The 14307-nt window shown below is 38.2% G+C and overlaps 1 protein-coding gene and 1 long non-coding RNA gene across 2 annotated transcripts; one reads left to right on the forward strand and one right to left on the reverse strand.

The window, feature by feature from the left end:
- The first annotated feature begins 1077 nt into the window (after positions 1 to 1077).
- Positions 1078 to 2666, forward strand: LOC141588351 (uncharacterized). Its single transcript, XR_012519786.1, has 3 exons — positions 1078 to 1611; positions 1682 to 1915; positions 2202 to 2666. It is a non-coding gene; the product is annotated as an uncharacterized LOC141588351 (long non-coding RNA).
- A 456-nt stretch (positions 2667 to 3122) lies between these two features.
- Positions 3123 to 10894, reverse strand: LOC141646107 (uncharacterized). Its single transcript, XM_074454163.1, has 6 exons — positions 10838 to 10894; positions 10688 to 10732; positions 10199 to 10527; positions 10147 to 10154; positions 9583 to 9879; positions 3123 to 3562 (listed from the first exon to the last, which is right to left on the reverse strand). Exons 1-6 carry the CDS (start codon positions 10892 to 10894, stop codon positions 3558 to 3560), a joined length of 741 nt encoding a protein of 246 aa, XP_074310264.1. The 3' UTR covers positions 3123 to 3557.
- Between the last annotated feature and the right edge of the window lie 3413 nt (positions 10895 to 14307).

Below are 14307 nucleotides of genomic sequence, written 5' to 3' on the forward strand. Positions count from 1 at the left end.
GTGCTCCTGCTATGTCGACTTAATGCTTAAAGTTAGTAGTTGTTAATTTCTGGTTTAGATATGGATGGAAAGCGGAAAAGAAAAGATGGGAAAAGGTCAAACGAAGAAGATTCAGGTGATGGGAATAATTTGGAATCGGATACTGGGCCAAGGAGCCATAGGGTTTCCCTAGAAGCAATAAAGAGAGGGATACCTAATAAACTTGAATAGGATAAATTAACGGGGCTGCCAGATGGTATATTTGCTTCAAAATTCGTGAGTTGAATTGGTTGTTGTGTAAGAGAGTATGTGCCTCTCGGTTTGCCGCGTATCGATCGGTTGAGTAAAGACCAGGAGGAAAAGCTATGGGGGAGAATAAAGGTATGTATATATAATAATAAATGCAGTGAGATGAAATTATCTTAGTATTCGATATGTGCTATTAGCCGAAACTAACCAAATATACTCACCATATATGCAGGCAGCTTACACTGTCCCCCAAGAAATTAATGGTTACCTAAACAAAAGATAGGGGAATCCTTCAGAGCATGGAAGTTAAAGGTTGCTTGGAACCACTTGTTCAACAAAAAGATCGGGGAGATAAACAAGAAACCACCAAGAAAGAAGTATCGGTATGTCAGCCAGCAATATTGGTATAACTTTATTGCTTATAGGCAGTCTGACAAGTTTAAGGTAATTTATCTGCGACTCATTGGGATCACTTTATTAGTAATCACTTAATAAGTAATGAAATATGCTTAAGTTACTCGATACAATTCATTTTATGAAGACTATGAGTAAGCAGAACCTAGAGAACAATTCAAAGAAAGAGAGCGTCTTTCATGACTCCATAAGTCCTTATAGACTGATTAAGAAAAAGCTTGTAAGTACTTAATTCTTATATTATTAGGTGTTTTATACCGATGTTATATATATATATATATATATATATATATATATATATATATATATATATATATATATATATATATATATATATATATATATATAGGCGGGATCCCGTGCGAACTAGAGTTCAGTACGAACCGTACGAACTAACTCAAAAATCCCTTCTATCAGTAACCATTGGATAAGATCAATAAAGGGCTTAGAATAATTTCCAAAGGAAAACTACGAACACCATTCACTGATACCTCACCATCACCATTCAGTGCAAGTCATCCGACAACACTGGCAACATCACCGGAGCACCGGCGGCATCACCGAAGCACCGGCGGAACCTCTTATCTCTCTGTCCTCAAACCCGTACCTACCTTTCATCAACTTTAATCCCTATTTTTTTAAGCTGATGCGGCCGACGATGACAAACATTGCCAGCACTCTTAAAAATTGTGATTTTAACTATAGATCTACTGAAAACAAAGTAAAAATTCGATAAAAAGTTTTAATTATGGCCTAATCGGAAAATTTGGACTCGGAAATCTCTTCGCCAGCCAATTACGGGTCAACTGGTGGTGCCGAAAGAAGAATGTCGACGATGATGCGGTGTTTCTGGGTGGTTGGAAGTGGTAACAGAACAAGTCGAATGGGTGTGACAGTGCTTCGGGTCGAATGGGTTATGGTGGATTGGTGGTAGCTCATAGTTTGGGCCGTTGGGGATGGATACATGAGGTAATGTCACCAAATACATGTATGAATATTACTGATATATGTATCTGGACTAAGTAATATGTGTATCTAGGTAATGTAGGCTTCGAATCAAAAGTGTTTGTGGTCGTTCAGGTGACCACCACATTGAGAGCAGTGGTGGTCGGCGCGTCACCACCTTATTGTCGATGACAATGACGGTGTTCGTTGTTGGATCAATACAAATGAACGGCTCACCCGTATTTCACACATCTCTTCTACTATTTGACAGCTGAATTTGCCAGGCAGATTTGACATCTATAGCCTTGGTTTGATGTACCTACAAATGGTAAGCTTCCTCCATTGGTTATTTTCCTACCGCGACACAAATATAAATATGACAGTCATTCGATGTGATTTGGCCGACATTTTCTTATTTAGAATGTGTCAACCATAGAACACCTATTTCAAGAATGAAGCAAGCGATGTTTGTTGAACATCTTTGATTGGTGGCTATGTGCTTTTTGCCTGGTCATTTTTGGTTGAACTACTGCTACAACAGTTCATTTATTTCCTCGACCTGCATTTGTCTTCATCATGTAGCAAATTAATATCTGATGTATTCTTTTTGGCAGGCCTTCCCTTCGTTATGCTCTGATAGCAACCTCATTTAGTTCAATCGCCAGCTAAAGAGATGTAATTATGACTTAAATGCATGGAGGACCATGGTTGAACCACGAGCAGCCCCTGATCTACGAAGAGGGTTTGAAATGTTGGACATAGACGGAGGGGTAGGATGAGAACTCTTAACATCTATGGTTCGATATAAAGCAAGGCAACGACTAAGCGCAAAAGCAGCGGGAATGCCTCAAAATAAGGTGGACTAAGTAATATGATAATGATGGTGTTCGTTGTTGGGTTAATACGTCAGCACTGATATGTGTATCTGGACTAAGTAATATGATAATGACGGTGTTCGATGATAATGACGGTGTTCGTTGTTGAGTTCTCATGTTTATGCCTCCGCCTTTTCTAAGCACAAGCATATAGTTCCATTTTGCGGGAATATTTAAAAAAAAAACATTGCAAATTCAACAGCTTAATAGAGCTTGTTAAGTTATTATGTGCCTCCAATGAGGGGTCTTGAGCTAACGTAACGATTATATATTAAAAGAATGTACTAAGTCATTTACGCGGTTTGACTCCCGAATAACCTTTTAAAGGTATGTATCTAGTAACATAAGAGTGTATCTAGCAAGTTAAAGAGATATATCTGACAATTTAAAAGAGTGTATCTAACAAGTTAAAGGTATGTATCTAGTAACTTAAAAGAGTATCTATCCTAAAGTATGACGGGAAAGGGTTTAAGGATATCAAGGATATAAGTTTCCTTTATTCCACACTCGGAATGGTACATTAATATGTAAAGGGAACCGATAATAAAAACATCACAATGACATTTGTCCCAGTTTCTTAACACTCTCAAGGGCTCCTAGAGATGGCATGATAGGAAGCTGGTGAACATGATAAAACATAATAGCACCCTTTTTATATCATTTCCTCAATTACTTTTGAGACAATTGAGATCCAAAATTTCTAATATATTACACAAACTAGTACAAAAATAAATAAGGCCGGAAACGATATAGCACCACCTGTTTTTCCTTGTACAATTTATGCTATCCTAAAATGAGAACATGTTTACAATCGGTGTTCATGGACTGCTGCCAGTAAAATGCGTAAAACCGAGGCTTGTGAGGCATTTCTGAAGGTGTGAAATTGGCCAACTTTAACCTGATGAATTTTGCTTCTTAGGTATTGAAAACAACAAATTAGATACACTAAAATTTATTGGAACATCAATATGTTCTACTGCATCGCACCTCTGCAACCGCCAATTGACTTCGCACACCACAACCTTTGCGAACTCAGTTACGGTACATATCATACGAACTCAGAGCTGCCACATGTTGACATGAAACCGGCATAAGCTAGCCTGGCAAAAGAAAAGAAAAAACAACAAAAGATCATTAAAAAAAATTCATCTCTAACTTAACTTCTACATCCAATTCCCTCGGGAAAAAAAAAAAAAGAAAACAAAGTTATAATGACACATACGAAAAAGGAACATGCTATCAACATTGAGCCACAAGATCACAAGTAGTCACAAATGAGACCATATCAGCATCATTTTATATGAGTGCTAAAATGAAGTACCAAGCATGAAAAGGGATTTCGCTTTCTTAAGGTTGGAATGAAGTTTGTTTGTGGTAATTTCTAGACGCAATAATAAAGTTTGTGGTTTCCAAGGCTATAAAAATAGTCATATCAGAGGCTCGAATATAGTTTATTCTGAAAAAATGAGCTCCTTAACCTCTTTTTTTTTTTTTTTTTTTGGGAAAATGTAAGTATTCTCATTAGAATATAAAAGTGACCCAATACAAGACACATTGCAAGGCAGCCAAACATAAAGCTAGCCTTAACAAGCACTAATTTCAGTCATCCACCTTAATACACTAACATTGGTACATTTAAACTTATAATGCCCCAGCCTAACTCTGACTTCCTGTTTAACACCCTGCACCAAATACTCAGGCCTGTGCAATACGCCTTCCAGTCTACACTTGTTTCTCATTTGCCAAAGACGGTACACCAGGCAAGAAATGATCAGAGCAAGAATCTGCTTCCTGCTTGCAGAACGCTGTCGCCACTTGACCCATCAAGATATCCACTCATTCTCTGGAATCTGGGTTTTACACCAAGCAGACACCAGACCCAAACATTGGAGACTATAAACACACTGAAAGAACAAATGGTCATGATCTTCTTCCTTAGCTCCACAGAAAAAGCACCTGTTCTGATGAGTGATTTGCATTCTAACCAGACGATCCTGAGTCAACAGACGTTTGTGAGCTACCAGCCAAACACAGAAACCATGCCTGGGAACAATACACCTGGTCAACATCCAAGGGAACCAGCTGACTTGCTCCACATCAGGGACCAGCAGGGAATACCCTTTAATACAAGAATAGGGATTGTTTAAAGGCTCCCCCCTACTGTCAAATATAAGACTTTTTAGTATGTTCTTTACCTGGCAAATCTTGCGCCAAGACCAACTAGAATTGATGCTAGGTTCAAAATCCACCCAACTCTTTTGCTTTATATAGACAGACAAAGATGCACCCACCTAACCCATAGGATATCAGCTTTACTAGCAATCCACCATACATATTTCCCCATCAACGCAACATTCCAAGCATACTGATGTTTCAGACCTAATCCCCCCTGCTTCCTAGGTCTACAAATAGCCCACCAAGAAACAAGAGAAGGACTCTCCTTATTGTCAGTGCCATGCCATAGAAATGCCCGACAGATGGCCTCAATTTTATTAGTAACAGTCTTTGGGATGATGAAAATACGAGACCAATAGCTGTGTAGACTACTGAGGACAGATTGTATAAGCACCACCCTACCAGCATACGACAGCTTTCTTGCCCCAAGCCCTCTAATTCTATCCACAATCCTATCCACCAGACAGGTATAATCCTATACAGACAATCTCTTAGGAGAAACATTAACCCCTAGATATTTGAAAGATACAGAACCTCTAGTCATTCCAGTCAACTTCACCACCTCATCAATGAGGTAGGGATCAACTCCATTACAGTAGAAACTTGACTTCCCTTTGTTCATAAGCAGCCCAGAAGTCTTTGAGAAATAGTTGAAAGCATTTAATAACAACTCAATTGACCTCCTCTCCCCCTTGCATAACATCACCAGATCGTCAGCAAAGCACAAATGAGTAAGTTTAATCCTCTGGCATAAAGGATGGAACCTAAACTTCTTGCTTTCTTGGATCACAAGCAACACTCTACTCAAATACTCTAAACAAAGAGTGAACAACAGAGGGGAAAGAGGGTCCCCCTGTCTAAGACATCTTTGCCCCTTAAAGAAGCCAAATGTCTCTCCATTAAGGGAAAGAGAGTAAGAAGGAGTGCTGACACACAACATAATGATCTTACAAAACTCATTAGGGAACCCCATAGCTGAAAGCATGTCCCTCACAAACGACCACTCCACCGAATCATAAGCTTTTTGCAAATCAAGCTTCGTCATGATTCTAGGAGAGCAAGACTTCCTATTATATAACTTTATCAGGTCCTGACAAATCAGGATATTCGCCACAATATCCCTCCCTTTGATAAATGCACTCTGAGAAGGAGAAATGATAGCAGGAAGTATCTTACTCAATCTATTGCAAATGACTTTTGAGAGACACTTGTAAACAGTATTACAACAGGCAATCGGCCTAAATTGTAGCACTGAATCAGGGACCTCCACTTTTGGCACTAGTGTAAGGATAGTAGTATTACATTGCTTGAGAAGCTTCCCAGATAAGAAGACATTCTGGATAGCCTTAACCACATCAGAACCAACCAGATGCCAAGCATCCTTAAAAAAACTTACTCGTATACCCATCCGGGCCAGGGGCTTTATCCCCTTCAATACTGAACATTGCTAATTTTATCTCCTCTGCAGTCACAGGAGCATTGAGCAGAGCACAATGATTAGCATCCAAGTATTTACCAGCCTGCACAACCTTCACATTTACAGGCCTGACAGGTTTTGAGGTACCCAGCAAAGACTGATAAAACTGAACAAAAGCCCCTTGAATCTCAGCTTCAGTACAGCATAGTTTGTTGTTCATATCTTTAACCTGGTAGACCCTATTCCTCCTCCTTCTGCTCTTAAGTCTAGCATGAAAATAACTAGTATTATCATCACCTAGCTTCAGCCATTCACACTTAGCTTTTTGTCTAAGGAATTGATCCCTAGCCATCCTAAGCTCCTTCAATTCTTGAGCACACTGAAATTCAGCATCACACAACATCTTATTTAAAGGGTCCTGAACTAGACTATCTTGAATCTGGGTCAAAGCAATCTCAGTAATGTGGGTGAAATTCTCTATATCCCCAAACTGCTCCTTGTCTAAAGTTTTCAAGACACCCTTTAACATCTTCAATTTTCTCACCACCTGGAACATGGGAATGCCCTTAACCTCCTTAGCCCAGCCATTAGCAACCACCTCCTCAAAATCAGGGGAAAGAGACCACATGTTAAAGTATTTAAACGAGTGTCTCCTCTTTTGCCTAATCTCACTCAAATGAATCAAACAAGGGCAATGATCATACATACCCTCGGCAAAAAAAATGAGCATAGCTATCAGGGAACTCATCAAGCCAAGTCTCATTACATAAAACTCTATCTATTCTGCTATATACCTTAGACCCATGCTCATGTTTATTAGTCCAGGTATAAAAAGCACCACGAGCTTTTAAGTCACTCAGATTGCAATCATAAACCATCTTTCTCAAAGGTTGAATCTCTGCATTAGTGACCATAGCCCCACCAATTCTCTCATCCCAATTCATGATAGCATTTAGGTCCCCACAAATAAGCCAGGGCTCCTTTATACTACAGTTATACCTCCTAATGCTTCTCCACAATTCCTCCCTCTCAGCAAGTTTATTAAGCCCATAGACTACAGTAAACCAAAAGGATTTCTTACTACTTTTATCAACTACCTGAGCATGAATACTCTGGATAGTGATATCATGGACATACACCTCATAGGAATTAGAGTCCCATATGAGCCAAATTCTGCCCCCAGTATGGAGACTAGAATTGGTACAAATGGACCAGTCCCCCCATAGAGCTGCACCAGCATTATTTCTACTACTACTCTTAATTCTAGTTTCAACTAAACCAAATAACCCCACCTTATTCTGGTCTAAAAACCTCTTTATTTCATATTGCTTGGTAGGATTATTCATACCTCTCACATTCCATGCACCACAACTACCCATTATCAGAATGAGCACAACTAGTTTCCCCTCTCTCAACAAGCCTATTAGTAACAAGTCCCTTCCTAGTTTTTTGCAAAGAATTAGAGAAGACCTCCATAAGAGCTACCCCACCAGTTGTAAAACTTCTCTTCTCCCCACTATCAGTCCTCATCATCCTAGTGAGGAATCTTTTGGGCAAAGACGATTCCACCACAGGAGCCCTTGGAGTAACCACAGGAGTCACAATACCCATAGGCACTATAGGAATGTTCTGCACAGGGACCTTCTTAACTGGAGGCACCTGTGCTTTCTGTTTAGGAGCAGCCTGCTTGGGACCATTGTTGACCCTGGGCTTCCACACTTTCTTCACAACAGGCTTAGGATCCCTTTTCCTACATGCCTCTGCTAGATGACCCATTCCATTGCAAGCAGTACATGAAATAGGAAGCCAATCATATACCACCCGAATGGACTGTGGGTTCCCATGTTCATCTAGGAAGGCTATTGCAGTAGGGAAATCCTGCCCCACCTCCACTTCAATCAGAATACGAGCAAAACCTAAGAAATTCTTGTGAGCAGTAGCATCATCGCACCTGAGAAAACGACCTACTACTCCACTCAATTTCTTTAGGGTCTCCACTCCCCAGTATTTCACATCCAAATCAAATAATTTCATCCAAATAGGAACTCGTTTCACATCCTGTTTAGTCAGAGCAATATCCGGTTTCCATTCCCTCACTATAACAGGTTTGTTGTCAAATAAAAGATGTCCATTATTTAACACAAATTGTTGTTGTTCCTTAGATTTGAAGCGAACCAGAAAAATTCCATTAGGCATGAAGGAAATCTTGTCCACACCCTGAGCTTGCCATACCCGCTTAACAAACCCAGTAAGAACATTACTTGGTGGGTTCGCACCTAGGACATAACAAAACACAGAAGTAGACCAGAAACTAATCTCACCCGCAACGTCTTCAGATGAAATCTGCACCATTGGAGGACGATCAGCAACTGGACTCTTCTGAATTTCCTGAACAGGGGCTTCCAACACTTCATTCTCCTCAATAGAACCTAATTCCTGCTCAAAATCCTGCGAAGAAAACCGAAGATGACGTTGTGTAGATTTACCCTTACCAGAATTCAAAGAAAAATCAACATGTTTTTGTGTTTTTTGATTAGATGATGAAGGATTATTGTTAAATTTCTTAACCTCTTTTTAATTAATGCTATAATTATCCTAAATTCCTAACCAAAGTTAGGAGAGTACCCAACAAAATATGACTCATATTAAAAAATGACTCCATACTTAATATGTTAAACGATCGAACTCAAGCGGTCTTAATATGTTTAACAGATCCAAAAAGTTAGACTATTAAATGTATCCAGCAACTTAAAATAGTGTATCTAGCATGCTAGAGGTAAGTATCTAGCATCTTTAAGGAGTGTGTTTACCTAGAAAGAGGTATATATCTAGCAACTGATTCAAGTGTATCTAAACAATTAGAGGTATGTATCTAGCTAATTAAAGAGGTGTATATATCTAGGTAGCTCAAGGTATGTATCCACCGCGGAGCCGCCTAATCCAACCCATAAACTAAGCCCTAAAAGGGGGAGGGTGAACCCCAAAAGGGGGGAATGGGATCATCAACCCATCACTTGTATGTAAGAATATTCAAGGCCCAAACCATCAACCCATCACTTGGTATGCAAGACGAGATACCCATATTACTACCTCAAATACACATGGTATTGCTACCAGATGCACATGATATTACTACCAGATACACAAATTGGTTTGTGTATCTGCTAGTGATAGCATGTGTATCCGGCCTTTTAATTTGTGTGCCTAGAGTAATAATATGTCTATCCACTCCTCACAATTGACCGTCCTAATGACCATCACCCTGACCAGTACCACCACCACTCACGATTTCTACTTCTTCTGGATTGCTAATTACAGTATTATTATTAGTCGGACTACCATTCTGAGCTTACAAAACAGCAAAAATCCAATCACAAAATCACATGTGACAAAAAAAAAACACCATTATAAGAAAAAAATGCCTATATTTGAACACCATTTAGAGATTTGACAGGCTTACCAGATGATTAACAAAACAAACAGATCTCGTAATATCAGTATCTTATCATTGCCTTATGTATGTATTACCTGTCACCGCGAGAAGCTGATATGGATACTTAGGATCAACTGGCTCCGACTTGACTTTCACAAAGCTTCCCATCACTTTGCTTTCAAAAGTTTCATAGTTTTCCAACAGACTTTTCACTAAGCTTCTCTTCAAATAGACCAGCTTCATGTTTTGTGGAACAATGGTTGCAAAATTACTATATACAATCTTAGTAACAGTCTCTATCTTTTTAGGTTCTTCTGGTATGACTTCCTTTTCGAGAAACTTTTCCATAAGCGGCCCTTTACGGTGTAATGACCCATATTTTTCCACCAAGCCTGTTTTTTAGTAGGCAAGGTAGCATATTTTTCTTCATATCCTGAACTATACCCATCATCCTCCGACTGCTCCAGGTCCTCGAGAAAATGAGCTTCGATGGCGTCATTTATTTTCTATATGTTGATTGTCCTTTTCAATAGAGGGCGCAAGCGTGCATCACAAAGTATTATTTTCCTTTTCTCGGGATGAAAGAGCTTATTTTCTTTAGCATACTTATGTATGAGGGAAGACACATCCCTCTGGAAAAGTTTTTTGTTTGTATCAACTCCAATAGCTGCAAGGAATTCTATGAGAGATTTCAAAGCCCAACTAATGTACTATATTCTGCTAGAACCTTTTTTTCTTTTTGGTGTTTTTTTGGGCCTCTTATTATTAGTTCTTATCACAGGCTTTACAGCACGCTCACTATCGTGATCATCACATTTGTGATCATCAAGCATAGGTTCCCTGTTCTCCTCCAGTTCGATAGACTTGTCCGACTCATACTGGGGCTTAAGATGCCTGACCCCTGACATTTTCACCCTTTTTATTTGAACATCGGCATCATGCAGATCATCCAAGGTCAATACTTCTTTTTCTTTAATTGTATCCCAGTATTCTTTAAAAAGACCTTCATACGTTTCACGGTCTTTAAAGTCGACCGTTTCCTGGATAAAAAAGAATAGTTAACAAGAGAAGGGCAGTGAAAGAATTAGAAAGCATCACATTCATCAGGCATGGGATAAATAACCGAGAAAGAAAAAATTAATATAGCCATATTTCACAAATTCATCCGAAAATGAGTTGGTTATTGGAAATATAACACACCTCATTGGCCCCATTTGCTAAAATAATGATATCCAACAACCCAAACTTCAATGAATCGATAGCATCTCAGCTCATGACCTGTGCACATCGACCAACAAATAGATAAAATCGAACAAACATTAAGTTGAAACCAAAATTCACAAGGCAAACCCAACCACATAACCTAAACACAACTTTACTACTGTCCCAGTGAAGCATTGGTATCATTTGGCTATTAGGAAGCAAAGACAATAAAGTGATAAACCAATAACCGGCAAACAGAATAACAGAGGCCACATACCTCAATTAAACGAACAATATTGGTAAATCATTTGGCTCCCGCGATGTCTAGTGCGGTTTGACAATCATCATTCACCAATAAAGCATATGGTGAAAAAGATTACAATAGGTTGTTTAGTTTCACACTTTCACGGGAACAAATGTTACCAACTTGCTTGACTTCATTATAAAATGTCACTAATTCCACAGCCAAGGTTTTGCAATTGATGGAATCCACTTCATTCCGGACGCTGTACTAAACTACTGATCAGATAAAAAGTCCTCTGACAAAAACTTCTAATAGGATGCCCACACATACCGTTTATCCAAGTAGTAAGAATACATGACAGAAACAAGTCGCAACTCCAACGATCATGACATGGAAAAGAGACTCGAAAGCTATCGGTATATCAAATGAGAATTAATGCTTTCAGGATTTGTAGCAAAACTAACAAAAAAAAAATCCACGAACATTGTGCTTTTCATATTCTGTAAAATAGAACTCCTTCACCATTAAACTAAAGGGTTTGGCACTATAAACTGGAGTTTCATTCAAATCAAACATAGCCTATCTTGAGATAATCTGCAAGTTGCAAGGTTACCAACAAAAATTGACATGGGCGTAATTTAGTAGAATGTACAATTTTGAAGTACCCTATTATCCATTTCTTCGTCTAGTAAGCAAATAAGTAAACAACCAACACAGCAACAATATAAAAATGACATAGAACTTAGATTAGCTAGACCATTTACTCTTAGTTAGCACACCGTAACCGTGAATATCAGCTGTGGCGCCTGCCAGCCCTGCAAGTGACAGGAGCGGAATTTTAATCACAATAAGCTCTCTGGACAATCATTTGATGATAAGGCTATCCTAAAACCCTTTAAATTTCTTGCTCTCTTATTGTGAATAAAGTTCCATCCAAATTCCTAAAAACCAAATTTCACTATCCAGCTCAATGCATCAACTCTTGTAGAGATGTGTATCTATCATGTGTATCTACCATGACAGAGATGTGTATCTATCATATGTAATAAACTAATAACCAATCTAATGGGGTGTATCTAGCTTGTCAGTATTTAGCAAGGTAAATGTGGGTGTCTAAGAAGTTAAAGAAGTATATCTAGCATCCATATATGTGTAGCTAGCAATGTAAAGGTATATATCTAGCAAGGTAAAGGAGTGTATCTAGCTCGGCAAATGAGTGTATCTAGCATGTCAGAGATGTGTATCTAGCACGGTAAATGTCTGTATCTAGCAAGTTAAAGAAGTGTAGCTAGCATGCAAATATACATGTATCTAGCTATGTAAAGGTATGTATCTAGCCAGGTAAAGGAGTGTATCTAGCTTGCCTTCTCCCATTTTAGCAGTAGGTACAAGAGGGCAAATTCTAGAAAATAAAGTGAAAGTTATTTAATTTCACTTTGATATATACTCTTTCATTTAAAGAAGAATAAAACAAATATCCTAACAATGTAGGGTATCATGTGTATCTAACAAGGTAAAGATGTGTATCCATACAATTTTAAGAAAATTGTATCCTGACAAAAATAATTATACTTAGAAGCCCAAAAATTAACATTATTGAACTAGTAATGGACTGATGGATGAAACAAGAGGTAACTAAGAAAGAATAACATTGACGCTATTGAAGTAGTGATGCATAGTAAAACATTATAACTTCTATACTTACCAACCAATTTCTTCGGTATAGCACAAACAAAACACATGCCATTTTTTTGCCATCACCAAAATATTAAAGTTTAAATATGTTCACATTTTTATTCAACCTGAATAATAACAATAAATCAGAGGACCATAATGACACTTGGTAGTTGGTACCAAGTCAGTATGATATATACCAATGAACATTTCCGGAAATTTCAATTACCTCCACCTTTTATTTTATAAACATTGCATTTCCTTGTAATGCCACACAAGACCATTCATACTTGTAAACTTAGAGGCATCGTAGACCGACTCCATCTGAATTATTAACTAATAACTAGAGGACAGAGGTGACTGGCCATTCATTAAAGCATGGGATGGAAGTGAGAATAATGAACGCAACTCAAGTATATAGGCATCAGACTTTAGAATAGCATGCAATGATTTTTGACCCAAAAAATGAATCCACAATTCATGTTAATCCAATACTATGTACACAACAATTATTCCAATCCTAATCCGTAATTATACAAATCCTCAATTAACGCATAAACATAACTACATTCAGGAACATTTAATCAGAACGCAATAGCTCAGAGTATCCGGCAAAAAGCTCAAACAATTCATAGAAATCGATCAGTAAACAGTAAAAATCCAATCACACTCCAAAACTCAAACGGTTCGCATAAACATAACTAAATTATTAATTAAAAAAACAGAAAAAATGACAAAAAAAAAACTCATACCTATTATAGAGAAAACGAAGACTGTGAAACTATGATGAAACCGATGAACTTGTTAAGTAGGATCACGACAAATTTGCTGGTAATGTAATGTTACATTATCCACGAAATTAGGAAATAATTAGGAAAAAACAGTAAAGTTAGGGTTAGAATTGGGAGAAAATTGAAAATAGTGAAATAAATTATAGATCTTACATCAATCAAGCCAAAAACCGCAGTAAACACATCAAAGTCGAGCGAATTTGGGGAAATGAAGTAGCTAGGAATGGATTTAGGGTTAGAATTCTTCAAATTAGGTCAAATTTGGGGCAGATTTTAAAACTATAGAAGTAATTAAACAAAACTGAGATAATTAAGAAAATAAAGATGACTTACATGACGACGAAAAGAGGGTGATCGAGTACCAGTAATACCAGTAGTTTACTAGCAAACTTCCGAATAGGCCATTAATACCAGTAGTTTTTCAAATTTCAATTTGGTTTTTAGTAGATTTAAGAAAAGAGGGTGATCGAGTATGGTGGTTATGCGAGTGATCCGATAGGTAAATGCGATGGAAATGGCAAGGAGGAGGGAGGTCGTTAATAGCCGAAAAGTCGCGTCAATACCGCAGTGAACTTGGCGGTCGTCTCTGCCGGCGTCAGGGGGTGGCTGCTGGCGTTGGTTGGTAGTTGATTGAGGTGAGATAGAGAGGATAAGGAAGGTTGGGTTTGGGTTTTCACATAAGCAGCGGAAGTCATGTTTATTTTGTGTTAGTTTCCTAAATTAGATAGTTCGTACGGTTCGCATCCTAATCTAGTTCGTACAGGATCCTGATTCTATATATATATATACATATAGATTTGGGATCCGGTGAGAACCACGTACATAGTGAGAACCGTGACAACTCCACCTTACGGATTTTTTTTCTAAAAAATAATGACATATTTGGATTCGGCATAGAATTTTATGCC

This window comes from Silene latifolia, chromosome 1 (genome assembly GCF_048544455.1).
Source record: "Silene latifolia isolate original U9 population chromosome 1, ASM4854445v1, whole genome shotgun sequence".
Lineage (NCBI taxonomy): Eukaryota > Viridiplantae > Streptophyta > Magnoliopsida > Caryophyllales > Caryophyllaceae > Silene > Silene latifolia.